Source organism: Chiloscyllium punctatum, chromosome 26, assembly GCF_047496795.1.
Source record: "Chiloscyllium punctatum isolate Juve2018m chromosome 26, sChiPun1.3, whole genome shotgun sequence".
Classification (NCBI taxonomy): Eukaryota; Metazoa; Chordata; class Chondrichthyes; order Orectolobiformes; family Hemiscylliidae; genus Chiloscyllium; species Chiloscyllium punctatum.
In genome coordinates, this window is record NC_092764.1 from 18,585,889 (window position 1) to 18,606,579 (window position 20,691).

A 20,691-nucleotide genomic window follows, 5' to 3' on the forward strand; every position below is an offset into this window, starting at 1 on the left:
GTAGGGTAATAGGGTAGGGGAATGGGTCTGGGTGGGTTACTCTTCGGAGGGTTGGTGTGGACTTGGTGTGCCAAATGTCCTGTTTCCACACTCTAGGGATTTTATGATTTCATCTCACTTTGAGGAAGAGCAGTGGCATTATCCATGGTGACCATATACCCCTAGATCGATATCCAAAAACAGGTTATCTCGTCATTATTACATTGATATTCGTGGTAGCAAATTTACTGCTGCACGTTTTTTTTTAATTCTTTCATCTGGACATTGTTGGTTTGTCCAGACCCACACACTCTCCACTTCAGGATAGGCAATGAATACTGGCCGAGCCAACGATGAAAGAAAAAAAATGCAGAAACTAGTTTCCTACCACAAAAACCAGGTAAGGGCAGCAGTTTCCTTCCCTAAAAGGCATTAGTGAACCAAGTATTTTTTTCTGACAATTGTCTGTAGTTTTCGTTGACATCATTAAACTTTTAATTCTGGATTTTTTGTTGAATTAAAATTTCACCATGGCAGGATTTGAACGCAGGTCCCCTGGGTCTCTAGATTAATAGTATGGATTACTATCACTATTGCCTCCCCTTAATTTCCTACATCACAACAGTGACGACACTTCCAAAAGTGCTTTATTAGCTATACAGTGCTTCGAGATGTCCTTGAAGAGTATTATATAAATGTTAATTTTTTTGTTTTTTACTGGCCAAATAAAAGAATCACTATACAGTGCCAATAACCCAAATATATTCTTGGAAACTTGTTGAGTGCAGTTTGTTGACAGTGCACTCTATGTTGCTTTTTAAGTGCAAGAAAATGTTGATATTGTGACACCTTGTTCCTTTGATGTTCACTGGCTGATCATGGCTAATGACGGCAAAGCTAGTGCTTTTTGCAACAGTGCCAAGTGATGGACTGGACCCATGGTTCCACAGGGGTATGAGTTTAAATCCCACTTTAACAAGTTGGGAAATGGAATTCTGTGAGTCTGGTTATTTGGATGCTAGCGTCAGAGAAATAGCCTCGATATTAACTGCACTTTAACACTTTAACAAAAACAATTCGATCATTGAGGAAACCATCACGGCTGGTCCCCTCTGAGCTGTGAGGCTGGGTGACTCCGCAGCCACTTGGAGATTCTGCAATGTATCACCAAAACCCAATTCGGGGGAACCACTGCTTTCCAATCCTCTTCTGGGTGCCATCATTTGGTTATGGACACTGCCAGTTTGCAATGTCTCAGTGAGGAAAATAGACCCAGACTAGTTTTGCAAGCTCTGGTACTAAAAGGTCTCTGTATGGCTGAGATTAACATGGCTTAGGGAGTTGGACCTGTTCCCTAGAATTGACAACAGTGAAGGGAGGCTAGTCAGGCCATCGTCTTTGACAGAGCTGTCTAGTTGGTCCAAACCATCAACACCATTCCTGCTCTTTCACCTCAGCCCTGCAAAACGTACCAATTTGACTGTGTCTCCGTGTCACTTTGAGTGTTAGCCTTCAGTCTGCTTCCACCCCCCCCCATCTTTCAGGCAGTGCATTTCAGATCATCACCCCTCACTGGGAGAAAGGAATTCCTCTCATGGCCCCTCACAATGATGTCCAACTCCCCTTAATGCTCCACCTCAAAGCAGAAAACAGAGGAAGCTGCTTGGCATGTACCCTCATGGCATTCCACCAATTTCTATAATTAAACATGATTCTATTTATCCACGCCCTCACTCACAGGCTCCAAATGGATGAAGAGATCCGTCGAGAAAGAGAACGGGAGCGAGAGCGGGAAAAGGAGCGGGAGCGGGAAGCAGAGCGTGAGAAGGAGAGGGAACGCGAGCAAGAGAGGGAGAAGGAGCTGGAAAGAGAGAAAGAGAAGGAGCGAGAGAGGGAGCGTGAGCGGGAGATGGAAAGAGATCGGGAAAGGAACAGGGAAAAGGAAATGAATGCAGCAAAAGCAATGGAAAACCATTACTTACACATGCCAGAGCTGCATAGTCTGCGAGGCCAACAGATAGACGATAGAGTGAAGACTGCAGAGAGGCTAACACCAAACCGACCAGGTAATTGATGTGACACAGTTAAAAAGGAATAACATATTCTGGCAATAAAGTGGAGTCTGATTCCTTAATACTCACTTAAACTGGCCTGGTTACAGCTGTAGGAATTCTCTGGCCTATATCCCATATTTAAAATCTACAGCACTGAACCCTTGTTTCTTCACTGTACGCCAATCTGCTGAGACCACTCTGGTACAACAGAGATAATACTCCATTCTGAATTTACTGAAATGGCTTTCCGGAGGATGGCAATGAGCAAGTGTTTGTGGAAGGTTCATTAACAACTGGCAAGCATGAGCACAGTAGAAAGTAGACCATTCTTGAGCTTGCTGTACTATTCAGTAAGGTTATGGCTGATGTGTTTGCGTTTTGAGTTACAAATCCTGTCCACCACCAATAAGCCTTGACTCTGCTGCCAAACAGAAATCCATCCCCCTCTCTCTGAATCACAAATCAGTGGCCCACTTCCATCAGCTTCTGAGGCAGAGAGTTCAAAGTTGTGTAAATTTCTGGTCAAACAGGGTACCGTTAATCTTTAAAAATTCCAGGACTCACCCACAAAAGGAAACATCCTTATCACATTCAGCTTGTCAAGACCATTCAGGATCTTCTATAACTTCAATAAAGTCACTTTTCTCTTCAAAATGTGTGCCCTAAGCATTCATATAAAGAAAGATCTCCGTATTCACTTTTCATGGATTCATTGGCAAGAAAGTAGTTATTTTAAAGTGAGTTCATCTGCTAAAGAGTGGTGCTAAAACTGCTAAAGGGCCTTTCTCCTGGTTCCCTTATCTGGTCGTTATCCCATTGCTTGCTGTGCGCAAATTACTGTCACTTTCCCCAACTTTGTAACAGTGACTGCACTTAAAGTGTTCATTTGGCACTTTTGAACAGCCTGAGGTCATGGAAGCTGCAAGTCTGTCTTTCCCTTGATTGGCAGGTGTTTGGACATAGATGAGTAAAGACAATCAAACTATTGAACCAAAAAGGGGAGCCAAAGATATCTCCAAGTGTTTGAAATGTCTCAACTTCAATTAGCTTTCAGATCAGCATCTAACCTTCTGTCTGTGTAATGCAATTAGCTATGGCTGTAGCTACAGATGTATCGGGACCTCTGTGCTTGGCTGCTTACTCGCTCCCCAATGCAACAACAAGATCTGACATTTTGCAAAGGTCACCAGAATAGCATGCACAAACGCACATTGTTATCTTAGCAGGGCCCTTGTCTCAGCACAAAGGCTTTATTTTTTAGTGATTGCTTTGGCAAAATTTGTATGATCTGTGTGTGCAGCGAGGAAATTATTATGCTGTGATTTAGTAAACTGGAAGCAAACGTGGACCATTCATGCAGGCAAATTTTATTCATTGAACATTTCATACAATCTGCCAGTGTGCCAAATGGTTACATATTAATGTTGACCCGACAGTAATTGAGCATCAGTGTTCAATATGCCCTGTACAGGGAGAACATGGAAAGGTGTAACTGCATTTTTAAAAAATAAGCTAGTCTGCTAAATGTTTGAGTCACTTTTTTTTGCCAACAGCTAAATCTGATTACCAGTGTTCTATAACCTTAATAGGCAGCCTTGAAAAAGCTTAGATCTGCAGCGCTTGGTGTTAAACAGATCCAAGCCAGGTAATGAAAGATGACACTGATCCTTTCCTTGGCAGTAGGTTTGTTTACAGAATGCAGCTATGTATTAGCTGTGCCTGTTACCAACCAACTGTCCCTGTAGCCCTTTTTGCATGTACTCAAGATACTTAATCAATACCTTCCACCTATTTATCCTTCCCCTTAACAAAGCACAATTAATACAACATTAATACTGGCAATTTACACAGCATTTACCCTGAGTAGCAAAAATAAAAATCCCTATCTGCCTTCTAGACGTCACTGTTCATGACTGCGATAAGACGATTTGCTTCATCGTGACAGACCCATGTAAAGTAATATATGCTTCCACCACCTTTGCAGGCAGTACATTCCAGAATACAACAACTCACCAGAAATAAGTGATAGTTCTCTCTTCCTCTGCTCCATGAGTTGCACGATTCACAAAACTGCCTTGTCATCACCTTCTCAAGTGTAGTTATGGATGGGGAGCATCCTAATTCAGTGAAAGATTTTTTTTTAAGTTTGTAATGACGTTGTGTAACATTGGAGAGCCACAGTCTTAGAGGTTTGCTTTCTTTTCCAGATAAGCCCAAGGATTTTGCACTAACGTGCCCCAAAGCAGTCCATCCAAACCTGCACCAGTCTTCCATCGCGCACCATTCTGTCCCTACTCTTATCTCCAACCATAACAGTTTCGTCCCACCCGGAAACAGCTCAGCCATGCTGCTGCAGAGGAACAATGAAGAAGAGAAATGGATGGCCAAACAGCGGCAACTGCGGCAAGAGAAGGAGGACCGGCAGTACCAAGTGTCCGAGTTTCGGCAGCAGGTACTTGAGCAGCACTTGGACATTGGCCGACCAGGCTCACAGAATGAGGTGGAGCACAGGGACTCTGTCAGGTGAGGCTGCGTGACAAGAGAGTCTGGGTAAACCCTTTAAACTGCTGAATAATCAATGGGTTGGACTGCTGACCACAATCAGGCATTTACCAAGGATCAGGTTGGGTGATACCTGTTTATTGACACCTTGATCCCCATCCATTAGATCTGATGGGGGAAACATGCTGGGACGTTGAGCTGGTTTCAGAGTGTAGTCTTCCTCAAACTGCCCATTGTGAGGGGGAAACAGCCTGAATTCGATGGTACACTCAGTGTTCTTCCAGTGGTCCATTTTACCACCTGTCAGTTTGGAAAAGAACAAATTATCCACTTGGTGTGAAATGCGTTTCTTGAGGGAGAACGTGTTCTCAAGCTGAGGGAAATTGCTCTCAGCACCGTTTATAATTAACCCATCCATGCTAATTTCCTCCACTTGTCACTGGAACTTATTTGTTAACCTGATTACTTCAAATAAATTAATTAATGAGTTTAACTGGTGGCCAGGAGGATCTTCCATCCAGTCTTTGAAGAAATTTCACTCCTGCACTTCCCAAATGTTGGAATTTGACATGACAGACTTCGCTGTACTTTAGCAGAAACATTAGGTGCAATTTTATGACTTCTCTCAAGGCAGGAAGAGCACACAAAGAGTCAGGCTGGTAACTGATCCGAAACCCGCTGCCTTCCCATTACAGCTGAATGAATTCAGGGCCTGGAAGCAAGGGCAGAGATCATGGTGCCAGTTGTACGCCTGGGCACAGTGCCCACTGGCCTGAGCCAACCAAAGAACAGCATCCTCATGCCTTCACTCACTTATCCCCAACCAAGTCGCAGTGCCCTCTGCCTCACCCCCAACCCAGACACAGCAGGATTTACCTCCACTCCCAAGGGCCACAATGGTTATTGGACTCTGATGTAAACTCCCATTCCAGGTCCCGTTAGAAAGACCTGTGGTTACCCTTCCCATCCATTTGCCAACTAAGTAATCGGATAATGACCAGTATTCAGACTTTCACTCACATCCACTGGGAGCCATTGACGTGTGGGATGCACATTAGGTAAAGTCATGTGGCCAACTTAGGGTTGGGGGTGAAGGGGAGGTCCTTCATTCAGAGGCAGTCAGGGCCTCTCCAAGAGACGCAGCACTTGGAAAGCAATGGGTATCTCATTGAGAGTCATCTCTCTGCCCTTTCTGACATCCCTACATCCATTCCCCCATAACCCTCCCCTGTCCCTCACCCTCCCCCCATTGCCTGTGCCCTTGTGCCACCTTCAGTAAGTGTGGTTCCAGCAGCAGCCACCATCTCTCCAGGTGGCTCTGCTATTCGGAAGAGTTGCCGGCCTCAGATTGGCCAGAGCGACTGTCACCAGGTAGAATTTCCACCCCTAGAATCTTTAATGGTCATTTGTGCCTGAGTAGCACTTTGTTGAGGTGAGGCATGAGAGCTGCTCACTGCCTCTGGAACCAGTAGGCTAGAGTCACAGCGCCCCCACCAAAACCCATTGAATAATGGCAGTCATTCAGTGTCACCTTAGAAAATAGCAACAGGACTGTGTGACTTGGCCCTTTCAAGCCTGCTCAGCTATTCAATATGATCATGGCTGATCATTCAATTCCATCCTCTCATCCATATTTCACCCCATAACCTTTGATCCCTTCAGCTTTAAGTACAATATCTAACTCCTCCTCAAAAACTGTCAATGTTTAAGTCTTAGTTGCTTTTGGTGACAGAGAATTCCCTTGTGGAGGAATTTCTCCTCATTCTCAGTCCTAATTGGCATACCCTTATCCTCAGATTATGACCCCTAGGTCGGGATTCCTTGGTCATCGGGAACATCTTTCCTTCGTTTACCCTGTCTAGACCTGTTAGAATTGTGTAGGTTTCTATGAGATTTTCCCCTCATTTTTCTAAACTCTTGTGAACACAGTCTTAACTAATTCAGTCTCTCCTGCCAACCCAGGAATCCATCTTCACATCTGATAATCACTGAAGCATCATTTGGAGCAACAGCGCTATTTAAGGAGAGTTGTTCAGATGCCTGTGTATTTGCATGAATATTTTTGCAACTTTAACAGATTGCAGAATGATTGACATTTGCAGACAATCTTTTAACCATGGAATTTGAGATTGAACTTAACCAAACAAAAGTAGTTTGATGGAATAAAGGATCCATTCTCAGAATTGTGTACAGAGAGCAAAACAGAATCCTTGGAAACTTTCTGCTTCGCGAAATTTTCATAAGGTCATCACAGCTAAAGGCAGTAACGGGTCACAAGAGAACTGTGGCAGTTTTGCATCATGTATTTTTGTTGCCACCTCTTTAAGAATACATGGGATGCTTTTCATGACTCTGTCTACCTTGGATGGCATGGAGAGTCTCAGAACTGACTGGTAAAAATCTGAACTAACTGTCCCCACCTCCATTCAGAAACAGCTCTTAAGGAGCTTGTTGCATCCATCCATCTCCTGTGAACCTGGAATGATTTTGCCATATAATTTGTGATTCCTGACAGGTGCGGAAATAGCACTAGAAAGTGAGCTCGTGACAAATCTGTTGACTTAGAATGTACTTTCAGCCTCGTAGCCTCTATCATCCATATCAATTCCCATTTCCCATTTGGCACAATGTCACACTGCATTGAGACAGACCCAGATAGAAACTATTACCTACACTGTGCAATATTATCCTGTATTGATTAAGAATTTGTAAATCTCTTTCTTTCTGCGCATAATGCCCTCTGAAGCATTGGCTACCTTAGGAGTGTTGGACAGGTTGGGAGGAGGTTGAACAAGTGAGTGGCAATCTTACTGAAAGTTCCCGAAGAGACTCAACAGCATGGATGCTGAACTGATGGTGTTTCCCCTTACGAACCAGTCTTGATCTTCGGGCTACCGTTTAAACATAAGGGGTCTCTCATTTAAAACTCAAATAAGGAGAAATATATTTTTCTCTCGAGGGTCCTAGGTCTTTAGAATTTTCTTTGTCAGAGAGAAGTGCAGGTGGGTTCATTGAATATTTTTAAGGTAGAAATAGATTCTTGTCTAACAAGGGAGTTCAAGGTTTTCTGGGATAGGCAGGAAATTGGAATTTGAGACCATAATCGAGCCAGCCATGACCTTATCAACTGGGGAAGTAGGCTTGAGGGGCAAAATGGCCTATTCTTGCTTTTAATTCTTACAGATTTCCACTGGGTAATGCTTGACAAAGGATTGTGATGTTTTGCTGTTGTGTTTGTGCATAAATCAGCCATTCAAGTGAATGTGGTTTTGCTGTATTGTAGAAGCTCAGAATGGACAGTCAAGTGTGGCAACTTGTTGGTATCTGTCTTTCAACGAGAGGAAAAGTTCCAAAGTGCCCCCCACCCCCTCCTGCCAAAAACAGAAAACCTGGTGTGCAACTTTCTGCTACTTAGCTATGCCGTAGTTTTGCAGAGTTTAAGGCAGTTCTGAGGGGCCTTATTAGAGATGTTGAATATTTTGACAGGTTTTTCTGGGATAAAATTGTTTTGCCTCACAGTGAGGGTGGAGAATCAGAAGAGAGACATTTCAGGCAGTTGTCAAAAGACAGGAGGGGAAATTGAATTTTTTTTTATTTAAAACCAAATAAGTTATGACACTGAATACACTGAAAGGGCAGTGTGAGCAGATTCAATGGTAACTTTCAGGAGGACATTAGATAAATACTTGGAAGGGGAAAAAATTGCTGGGCTGAAGACGTTAGAGCAAAGTCAGCTAGAACTAACTGGATAGCTCCTTCAATGAGCTGACACAGACACAATAGACTGAATGGCCTCATGTGATCTTTGATTCTTAAAAGTAGAAAGAAGCAGCACCTACCAGATTTGTTCAGGAATTTACAACAAAATCAATGAGAGGGTGCTGTCAAAGGCTGAAGGTTTTTAAAAGTGAGTTCTCAAAAAGTGAGGATTGACAGTCTTGGATTGATGCTCTGCTAAACAGGAGATACACTTGCTTCTAGCACACAGAGGAGGATGAGTAGTTAAACAAAAGAGAACTTAAACCTGATGTCTCACCTGATTTTAATGGTGAAGCCATTTTATTTAAAAAAGGCTGTTAAGGCAGCATACCCTCAGCCACTGGCTGGAGACAAATTTGATTTTGGTACAATGACCGACACGGTAAGGAATCCAACTGATTGTTGGATTCACTGGATAGTGACCTCGGAGAAGTCGTGATTGCAAATGTGAAATCTCCTATCTCTGAGGTTTGAACACCCTAGCCCAACACAGGCACCTTCACTCCATCAAACTAGTGCAGGCCATAGGAAATAAGGGGAGACAATGGTCGAGTGGTATCATCGCTGGACTATTAATCCAGAAATTCAGCAAATGTTCTGGGGACCTGGATTCAAATTTGAATTAAATAAAAGAATCTGGAATTAAGAGTCTAATAATGACCATGAATCCATTGTTTATGTCAGGAAATTCATTCATTAATTTCCTTCAGGGAGGGAATCTGTCATCCTTACCTTGTCTGACCTACATGGGACTCCAGACCCACAGCAATGTTGCTGACTCATAATTGCCCTCTGGGTTGGATAGAGATGCCCACATCCTGTGAGTGTACAAAGAAAAGTCTTGTTTTAATTTTTTTGTGGGGACTCGGGCCAGTTTTTTTTAATACATGCAAGGGCCGTTGGCAGCAATGCAGTACAATGCCACAGACACTGGGAGACCACTTTCCTTTTGCTAGCTCAGCAGTTTCAACCAATCCAATAATACGGGTGCACCATTTGTCTCAATACTCCTGAAGGGGGATGGGAAACCAGCCAGGATTACGTGACAGTACATTCAGCCTCCTGCACCCGTCCTACCAGTCAACTGGATTATGGCTGACCTGTATCTTTTCCACCTTTGGAACTGAAATCTTACTCAACATAAATCTTGAAAATTTCTACTCGCCCCAGCATCCACAACCTTTGGGAGGTTGTGGGGAGAGGGTGTAATAAATTGTGGATTTTCCAAAGTTCTTGTGTCCAAAAGAACTTCCTGATGTCCCTCCTCAGTGTCAGACTCCATTGCTCTGAATTCCATTCCCAGATGATAAAGGTGAGGATCTATTTATGATGTGACGGTGCCGGTGTTGGACTGGGGTGGACAAAGTTAAAAATCACACTACACCAGGTTATGGTCCAACAGGTTTATTTGGAAGCACTAGCTTTCAGAGTGCTGAAGGAACAGTGCTTCGAAAGCTACTGCTTCCAAATACACCAGTTGGACTATAACCTGGTGTTGTGGAATATCTATTCAATCTCTTTGATTACTTCCTGCTAAGACCAGAGCCATGCTGATAACTACTATTATTCCAATGTTGAAATTGGAACCGATGCCCTCTTGTGGGTGTTTTTACCTTCCAGTGTTTGCTGTCACAGTGATGTCAGCACACTCCTGATTGGCCTCCCACATTCTGTACTCTGTAAACTCTGCTGCGAGAGCCTTATCTCTCACCAGGTTCCATTCACCCACAACCCCTGTTCTCACTGTCTTTTTCTTTTCTAATCTCTTCAGAGATATTTTTACACTTCTCTGGAGCCGGAGAGGACCTTGAACCTGGGTGTCCCAGCCCAGATATACGGGCACTACCACTCTGCCACAAGAACCTTTGTTCTCGCTGTCTTTCATTGCTTCCTGGTCAGGTAGTTGCTTGGTTAATCTGCTTAAAATGCTTATCCTTGTTTTGAAATCTCTTGATGGCCTCATACCTTCATAACCTCTTGCAGCCTCAGGTTACTTTGTGATGTCTACACTGATCCAATTACAACCTCTTGCATATCCCTAATTTGAACCCCAAATTCCCCGTCCTCAGTAGATTCCAAATTCTGAGAAGAACTCTCATGTTTATAGCACAGAAGAAGGCCATTCAGCCCATTGTATCCAGGCCTATCAACAAAGCCCTCACTTGCACTAATCCTGCTTTCCAGCTTTTGGCCCGTAGCCTTGGAGGCAATGGCAATGAATTTCTAGCAACTGCTTAAATGTTAGGAGAATTTCTTACTCAACTTCCCTTTCAGGCAACAAATTCCAAATTCAATCCAACCTCAAGACAAAAAAAAGCCACTTCACCTCTCGTCTTACCCTCTATCTCTTCTTAAATCTCTGCACCTGGTTATTGACCCTTCCATTCGAATGGAAAAAATGCCTTGTTTTATCCACCTTATCTATGCCCCTTACAAAGCTAGTACTTCCAGTTAAACCTGTTGGATTATAACCTGTTGTTGTGTGATTTTTAACATTGTCCTTATAATCTCATACACTGCTGTCATATCACCCCTCGACCAAAGAAATCAACCCCAGCCTCCATAACCTTACCTCATAGCTCAGACCCTCCAACACAGGCAACATCCTGGTAAATCTTCTCTGCACACTCTGTAGTGTAATCACATCCTACTTATATTGCAGTGACCACAACTGCATGCACTATTCCAGTTTTGGCCTAGCCAGTGTTTTATGCAGTTCCAGCATAATCTTCTTGCTTTTTTATTCTGTTCCTCTGCTAATAAAGGCAACTATCCCATATATCCTTAACTAACTGATATACCTACCCTGCTACCTTCGGGGTTCTGTGCACACACATCTCTCTGATGTTCTGTACTTTGCAGGATCGTTCAATTCACAGTGTAAGCCTTTGCTTCACTACCCTCCCCCCCCCACCATCAAGTGCATTAGGTTAGATTCCCTACAGTGTTGAAACAGGCCCTTCAGCCCAACAAGTCCACATTATCCCTTCAAAGAGTAACCCTCCCAGACCCAATTCCCTCTGAATGATGCACATAACACTATGGGCAATTTAGCATGGCCAATTCACCTAACCTGCACATCTTTGGACTGTGGGAGGAAACCGGAGCACCCGGAGGAAACCCACGCAGAAACAGCGAGAATGTGCAAACTCCACACAGACAGTCACCCGAGGCTGGAATCGAACCTGGGTCCCTGGCGTAGTGCTAACCACTGAGCCACCGTGCCGCCCCATGTTCACACGCAGAGTTGTAGAGATGTACAGCATGGAAACAGACCCTTTGTCCAACTTGTCCATCCCAACCAGATATTATAAATTCACCTCGTCCCATTTGCCGTCGTTTGGCACATATCCCTCTAACCACTTCCAATTCATATACCCATTCAGATGCCTTTTAAATGCTGTAATTATACCAGCCTCCGTCACTTCCTCTGGCATTTCATTCCATACATGCACCATCCTCTACGTGAAAAATTTTCCCCTTAGGTCCCTTTTAAATCTTTCCCCTCTCACCTTAAACCCATGCATTTTAGTTCTGAACTCCCTCACCCTGGGGAAAAGACCTTAACAGTTCACCCTATCCATGTCCCTCATGATTGTATAAACCTTCATAAGGTCACCCTCAGCCTCCAGTGCTTCAGGGAAAACAGCCCCAGCCTATTCAGCTTCTCCCTGTGGCTCAAATCCTCCAACCCCAGTAATATCCTTGTAAATCTTTTCTGCACCCTATCAGGTCTCACAACATCACTCCTGTTGCTTTCAAATGATCGTTTCACCTTGTGTGACAAGATGTCACCTTTAGTTTCATAATTCTCCTGTGAAGCATGCTGAAATATTTTAATACATTAAAGGTGCTAGACAACATAAGTTGTTGTTATAGACATGTCCATGATGAACTATGTTCGAATGCTGGGGGCTCCCCTAGCTTGTGAAATGCTGAGCAAGTCAGTCAAGTGGCAAGAAGCTTCCGACAATATTGTCGTCATATTGTTGCAATATCCTCACTTTGACTTGCTTCATTGCCGAATTAAAACATTCCAATCCTACCAAGACTGCCATATATTCAAAAGATCTGTCGATGTGCCATGACAGTCCAACGATTCAGTGCTCATGGATAATGGACTCATATGCATAGAGCAGGCGATAGAGCAGAGCCATACACTGGCTGAGATTACAGTTAAATTGGGTTTTTAACAGTATGTTGGATGACAAATTATATGTAGATAACCACACTGATAATTATATGACACTTTATGGAAAGCAGAGGTCACCATAATTTGCAAGCTGCTGTATTACAATTACACTCTTCCTCTCTTTCTCTCTCTCTCTCTCTCTCTCTCTCTCTCTGTATTGACACAACTATGAGCGAGACTGAAAAGGTAATTGTATTCACATCCTAAAGCCACAGGGGTTGCAGTGGGGAAAAAAAATTTCTGACGCCTGTTTGTTCAGTCCATTGCCGGATGATTAAGCATTGCTCACACAGGCTGCCTCCTGCTCTGATGATTTATTATTGTCGGGATTTTTCTATCTCTCTCAGCTTAGCAGGCTAATCAGGTGTGATCGGGGCAGGGATCTATGATTCCCACTTTATTCTCGATATGTGTTTGGAGGAGATACATGTGTGATTCAAAGCTTCAGACTAACCCAAGTGCCCACCCGTTTCCACCCCCCTAATTCTCCCAGCTGCTTTTGAGGCATTTAGGTGATTTCTCATTATTAGAATAATAATACCCAACTCGTGTTCAGGAAGCGGGTGATAATCCTGCTTCATCTATCTAAGGCTGGCTGATAATTGCATTCTTCAGAACAAAAATAAAAGCCTTTTTGCAACTGTCTGCTTACATTAAATGGTGATGGAAGAATAATAGACACTGGATGCAATTGAGTTGATGAATCTAATCTGCTTACACAATGCAGAGGAAAGCTAGGTGTATTAGCCCTCCTCACAGAATAGAGTTGCAACTTGGTAACTGTGTACAGCATCTTTCAATCTTTATTCCTTTCAGACTGATTGATTGTGTACAGTTCTCTTTAGCTGCTCTTGATTGTCTTCCAGTGCTTCATAAAATCCAGGCAGTGTGGAAGCAGGCCATTCAGCCCATCAAGTCCACACTGATCTTCCGACTAGCATCCCACCCAGACCCAGCCCCTACTTTATTCCTGTAACCCTGCATTTCCCATGGCTAATTCAATTAGCCTGCACATCTTTGGACTGTGGGAGGAAACCCACGCTGACATGGGGACAATGTGCAAACTCCACACACAGTTGCCCGAGGGCGGAGTCGAACCTGGGTCCCTGGTGTCGTGAGGCAGCAGTGCTAACCAATGAACCATCATGTTGCCTTGCCACCATGATTTAAATAAACTTTTTAAAAATCTTTTCATGGGATGTGGGCATCACTGGTGAGACCACCGTTTATTGCCCATCCCTGATTGCCCTTTACTTTACATCACTTTTAATCTAACTTTCCCTCCTTTTTTTTATCCTCAAGTTGTTCATCCATATCCATTCCCCATTATTGTGTGTCTCTCAGTCGCTGGCCCTATGGACACAGGCTATGGTGTCTAACCCAAGCATTCCTCAGAACATAAGAACTAGGAGCAGGGGTCAGCCATCTGACCCTTTGAGGCTACACCACCATTCAATAAGATCATGGCTGATCTTTTCATGGCCTCAGCTCCACTTACCCGCCCTCTCATCATAACCCTAAATTCCTTTATTGTTCCAGAAATTATCTATCTTAGCTTTAAAAACATTTACTGAAGTAGTGTCAACTACTTCACTGGGCAGGGAATTCCACTGATTCACAACCCTCTGGGTGAAGAAATTCTTTCTCAATTCAGTCCTAAACCTGCTCCCCCTAATTTTGAAGCTATGCCCTCTTGTCCTAGTTTCACCGACCAGTGGAAACATCCTCTCTATGTCTATCTTATCTGTTCCCTTCATAATTTGACATGTCTCTATAAGATCCCCCCTCATTCTTCGAAATTCCAGTGAATATAATCCCAGTCAGCTCAGTCTCACCTCATAGCCAACACCCTCAACTCTGGCATCAACCTAGCGAACCTCCTCTGCACCCACTCTAGTGCCAGTCCATCCTTTCTGTAGTAAGGAGACCAAAACTGCACATAGTCTTCCAAGTGTTGCTTCAACAGCACCCTGTACAGCTGCAACATAACTTCCCTGCTTTTAAACTCAATCCCTTTAGCAATGAAGGACAAAATTCCATTTGCCTTCCTAATTATCTCTTGTACCTACAGACCAACCTTCTGTGATTCATCATAAGGACATGCTGCAAAGTTTTACCATTTAAGTAATAGTCCTTTTTACTGTTACTCCTACCAAAATGGATGACTTCACATTAATATTGTATTCCATCTGCCACACCTTTACACACTCACTTAAAGTATCTATGTTCATCTGTAAGGTATCACAGTCCTTTGCACATTTTGCTCTGCCTTTTGTCTTAGTGTCATCTGCAAACTTTGACACACTACACATGGTTCTAACTCCAAATTATCTATGTACATCTGTATAAATTGTGAATAATTGCAGTCCCACACTGATCCCTGAAGCACACTACTAGAATACTGATTGCCAATATTACAGACTAGGCCAGAACCCTTCAAAACATTTTTAAAAGGTAGCCCAAACCCCAACTTTACTACTTGCTTTAAACAGATGTAGCTTGGATACTCCAGGAGAAATGTCCCTGGTCAAACCACTTAGTTTTAAACAAAACAGAATTTATTTACAAGATTACCGAATGAAACACAAACAAAAAAGAACAGAATACCCAATACCTTAACTTATCCGAAAACCCAACAGCTCATCCCAACTTTACGGTGCTGTTCCAAATACTTGCAACAATCCCCATAAACATCCCTTGACAATAAAATCAAATACAGGTTCTTCCAGGAGAGAAGTCTGAGAGAGAGAGTACCAGCATGAACCTGCTTTCTTTCCAACTCTAAGGCTAAAAACCAAACCAAGCCAAAGAAAAGTTTTGGGCAGCACGGTGGCACAGTGGTTAGCACTGCTGCCTCACAGCGCCAGAGACCCGGGTTCAATTCCCGCCTCAGGCGACTGACTGTGTGGAGTTTGCACGTTCTCCCCGTGTCTGCGTGGGTTTCCTCCAGGTGCTCCGGTTTCCTCCCACAGTCCAAAAATGTGCAGGTTAGGTGAATTGGCCATGCTAAATTGCCCGTAGTGTTAGATGCAGGGGTAAAGGTAGGGGAATGGGTATGGGTGGGTGCGCTTCAGCAGGTCGGTGTGGACTTGTTGGGCCGAAAGGCTTGTTTCCACACTGTAAGTAATCTAAAAAAAAGCTGAGCTGGGAGAACTGGCCACTCCCCTTTCATTGTCCAACTGTGTTTATTTTAACTTGAAAGCCTTCTGACTGAGGCAGTATCTGTTAGTTATAATCAAACTGACCCTAAAACCCTTCAACCTCAGACGTTTCGCGGTCTGTGTCTTTTATGACCTCTCTGAAGATAAAGCCAAGGACAGCATAACTTGTTAAAGGAGCAGCGTTGTCACACCAATCAGAATAGCATTCATTTATCCCCACTCTTTGCTGCCTGTTAGTCCTTCCCAATATGTGAGCCAAAATGGCAAGCTGGTTTATTATACTAGGAGTCACAAGCAAGATCGCACCTGATGTTCAAATGTCCTTAGACGTGCCAGTATTGGGTCATTGATTGTTTAGCAGGAAGAAGGAGCCCACAACAGGTGTGCCTGCTATGACTGCATTGGGTGTCAGCCACCCCAACACAAATACGTGATCAAATGTAGCCTTTATAAAAAAAGGACTTAATGTAGTGACAGTCTCAGCCCATCCCAAAGCATTTAAGCTCTTGCAAACAGCAAACTGAAAGGCCACAGATGGACTATTTTAGTGACTTCAGCTGAAGGATAGCCACTTGGCAGAACTTGCCTGTTGTTCTTCAGAATAGTGGCACAAGGATCATTTACATCCACCAGGGAGATCAAGTGGTTTTCGGTTTAACCTGCTATCCAAGGTCAGCAGCTCTGATAGTGCTGCACTGCCTCACTACCTAGGAAACTGCAGATGCTGGAATCCAAAGTAGACAAGCAGGAGGCTGGAAGAACACAGCAGGCCAGGCAGCATCAGGAGGTGGAGAAGTCAGCGATTTGAGTATAACCCTTCCTCAGGAATGGTTCCTGAAGTCGGTGTGGACTTGTTGGGCCAAAGGACATGTTTCCACACTGTAGGGACTATATGATTATCTGATTTATGTAAGTCAATTATAATGGACATTAGTAATATCCCTTTGAGAGTCAAGATATCTTCAAAGCCACTGTACCATAGTTATTTCACATTGGGTTAGAACTGCAGAAAGTCTTCCCTTTCCAACACAGATTTCAACATTTTGGTTACTTAAAACTTTCCTGTCAAATCCTCTTTTCCAATTTTAATTTCCACAAGTCATCCCAACTGGATAAAGTTGTTGCTGGGTTCATTTTTCAGGGGACTTGCCAAGTCTTATGACACACCCAGTCATGTACTTCAACACAAGAAGAGAAACCGGTTTCTCATTGACCAAGTTGTCAGATTTCTTTTGATGCAAGTGTCTTTAAAGTTTGTGTCATGGGAAACATTTGCTCAGCTCTCTGTGTGTTAATTGAGAGATAGAAAACAGCAGCTGTTCACCATTCAAATGCAGGGTATATTCTTTGGTGTTGTCCACTGCAGCTGAATTGATGACCTGGCAATGTTCAGGTATCATCGTCATTCCTGACCTTGTTTAAAACGTTCGTTCATGGGAACTGGGTGGTGTTGATCAGGTGACCAGCATTTACTGCAGACACTTAGCTGCCCTAGAGAAGGTGGTGGAGAGTTGCCTTTTTGAACCACTGCTGTCCATGTGATGTGCGTACAGTGCTGTTAGGAAGGGAGCCTCCAGGGTTTTGACCTAGCTGCAATGAAGGAACGGCGTTACATATCAAACCAGAATGGTGAGTGTCTTGGAGAGAAACGTGCACATGGTGGTGACCCCATGTATCTGATGCCCTTGTCCTTCCAGATGGGCAAGATGGTAGGTGTGGAAGGTGCTGTTGAAGGAGTCTTGGTGCGTTGCTGGTGTGCAACTTGTAGATGATGTACAAAATAATCATGGGCCCTTCCTCTTTGCTAGCTGTCTCCCTTTAATATAAAGAGAAGTGCTGGAAATATTAATTGGGTGAGGCATCATTTATGGAGAGAAGAAGTGTTACTGTTTTGGCTCTGCGGTCGTTGGTGAAATCTGAGGGAATCAGAAACGTAATAGATTTTGAGCACATTTTGGATTCCACCCAGAGAAGCAAGCCCTCAACCTGTGTGTATATAACCTGACATTGTTTGTTGATGTTGTCGCTCTGTGTTTTGTAGATCTGGACATGGTCACCATGACCTGTGTGGCAGAGAGCAACCCCAGCAACTAGGAGCTCCGCCCCCACTCATTTCCCCCAAACCCCAGCACAAGGAGCACCATTCCAACCCGGCCGTCCTCTGGAACCCAGTGACCCTGATGGATAATCACGCTGAGTCCCGGAAGAGCCACGATCACCATGTGCTGAACAACTACGCCGGCCACTACGACATGCACCGGCAGACAGGCCCACCAATCAAGATGGAGAAGATCCACAGCCATGAGGAGAGCACCAAGAGGCGAGAGGGCCCTGAGAAGTATCAGCCGTCACGGGGCCCAGTCTCCCTGGAGCACGCCTCGCACTCTCACTCTTATGGCCCTCCGTTTGCGGAGCTGGAGAAATCTGCCCAGTCCATCCTTAACCAGCAGCGGATGTCCATGCCCTTCCTCGGGCCGTGCAGCGACATGAGCTTATTGCACAAGTCAGCTTCCCCCTACAGACAGCCCCTGAGCCTACCGAGAGCCCCAGGGCCTATGTATGTCTATGACGAACTCCTACAGCGCCACAGGAGGCTGATAAGCAAGCTGGACCTTGAAGAGAAGAAGCGGAAAGAGGCAAAAGAGAAAGGTGAGCCTAGGTGGCAGAGAACAGTGGGTTAGTAAAGGTGGAACATCTCATGGGAGGAAGGGCCTTCTCTGTGCTATCTGACTCCCAGGACATTTAATTGTTTGAGCGTTTTGTTGTGGTATTGTAGCGCCTTGGTTCTGAGCCAGCAGAGGTACCTGTGCTTTGTGGTGACTTATTCTGGCCACCGTGGAATAAATAACTACATTTTTCTCTGAAAGGAGAAAAACCAAAATTACTGCAGGTGCTCGAAATCGGAACCGAAAGCAGAAATTGCTGGGAAAACTCAGCAGGTCTGGCAGCATCTGTGGAGAGAAAGCAGAGTTATCATTTCGGGTCAGAATATTTTTCTCTGCCTTGACTTGTTTAACAGATCAGAGCTAACCGCTGAGCCACTGTGCGGCCCTCTTGTCCAAAATAACAAAAGCCGTGACTCAATCCAGAGAGAGAAAACCCAGCTCTTTGTTTACACAAAACATTGCGCACCGGGGCTGCTTTAACTTAGCCAGAAACCAAAATAAAAGCCTAAAACAGGAGAAAACGGGGCAGAAGGTGAAGTTATAAATTACATCCCTGGGCTAGCAATCCAGAGATCAAGGCAAATGTTCTGTGGAGAGAAATCAGAGTTAACATTCCAGGTCCAGTGACCCTTCCTAAGAACTGGTTATAATTAAAAAGCTAGCCTAATGGTGACCACATAAGCTATGTCAGTTGTAAAAGTCCGTTGGATTCACTAATGTCCTTTAGGGAAGGTGATCTGTCATCATTATGTGATCTGGCCTACATGTGATCCCTGTGCTCTGGACAATTTAAGGATGGGCAATAAATCTGGCTGAGCCAGTGATACTTACATTCCCGTGAATTAATTAAAGTAAAAGCTAGTGTACTAACAGATACACTGGAGTGACTTTAAGGTTTTAATATCATGCAATATGTTTAACATAATGTGTAGAGGAACGACCATTAGGCAGCTTGCTTAATGAATGGTATTGATATAGCTAAGGAATGAGACTATGGTATTCTACTAAACCCTATGCTCGACATGTCCAACCAATGCAGAGCAACAAGCAACAGAAGGTTTGGAAGATGCTGAGTATGATATGTGAAATAGTAAAATTTAAGTATATAAATACAATGGGAAGCAATGCCGGAGTGGCATTTTCGTTAGACTGTTAATCCACGTAATGGTCTGATGACCCGAGTTCGAATCCCACCACAGAAGATGATGGAATTTGAATTCCAGAAAAATCTGGAATTAGGAATGTAATGATTACTGTGGAAATCACTTGGGCTGAATCCAGCTCACAGAGTCTAAAGCAGTGCTTCCCAAAGGTTTGTTTTCCCATTGTGACCCTAACGCAAGGATTGGCAATTGTCGAGTGAGAGCTATGAAAACTGGGTATGAAAGAGATGTGTGAGAACAGGTTGGAGCAGGAGCACGTGGTCAGAGCTGCGTGATCGCTCTTTCTGCCTCAGAGCTGGGTACCCCAGAATTTCATCTCAAGGCCCAGTTTGGGAAGTCCTGGATCTTCGGATCTCCTGCCCCTGAGCACCCCAGCACTCACACACTCTGATAAAGAATCAATTTCCTCAACACAATCTACCTTTGAAATCAGGATTCCCAAGAAGATTTGAGTACAGGAGCAATGAGGTATTGCTTGAATTGTATGGAAGTTTGGTTAGACTGCACTTGGAATACTGTGAGCAATTTTGGTCTCCTTACCTCAGTGCAGATGTTATTGCCATAGCAAAATGCAACAAAGCTTCAGCAGACCTTGTTCCCAGGATGTTGGGACTGTCCTGTGAAGAGAGATTGGGTAAAATTGGACCTGTATTCTTGAGAGTTTTGAAGAATGAGAGGAGATCTCATTGAAACATATAGAATACTTAAAGAGATGGAAGGTATAGATGCAGGTAAGAGGGTTCCCCCGTTGTCGGGGACACAATTTTAAAAATAAAGGAGATGCCACATAGAACCGAGATGAGGAGACTTTCTTTTACTTCAAGGTTGGTGAATTTTCAGAACTGCAGAGGATGTTACCATGAATGGAGGATTTGAGTTATAAGGAGAGGCTGGATAGACTGGGACTTTTTTTCATTGGGAGGTTGAGAGATGACCTTCTACAGGTTGGTAAAGTCATGAGGGGTATAGATAAGGCAAATAGCAGGTGTCTTTTCCCTAGGGTGGGGATTTCAAGACCATGGACATATTTTTAAGGTGAGAGGAGAAAGATTTTAAAAAGACATGAGAGGAATTTGTTTTACACAGAGAGTGGTTTGTGTGTAGAATGAACTTCCAGAGGAAGTAGTGGATGCAGGCACCTTCACATCATTTACAAGACATTTAGGTAAGTAAGTACATGAATAGGAAATGTTTGGAGGGATATGGGCCAAATGC

General features: G+C 43.8%; 1 protein-coding gene across 12 annotated transcripts in view; it reads left to right on the forward strand.

The window, feature by feature from the left end:
• gse1b (Gse1 coiled-coil protein b) overlaps positions 1-20,691 on the forward strand; it is a 627,491-nt gene that overhangs the window by 569,211 nt on the left and 37,589 nt on the right. For all 12 annotated transcript variants that reach the window (XM_072595890.1, XM_072595892.1, XM_072595895.1 and 9 more), the window contains 3 exons: positions 1,720-2,045; positions 4,241-4,556; positions 17,689-18,296. In XM_072595890.1, coding sequence (XP_072451991.1) covers positions 1,720-2,045; positions 4,241-4,556; positions 17,689-18,296 — 1,250 coding nt within the window. The remainder of the gene's footprint in view (positions 1-1,719; positions 2,046-4,240; positions 4,557-17,688; positions 18,297-20,691) is intronic.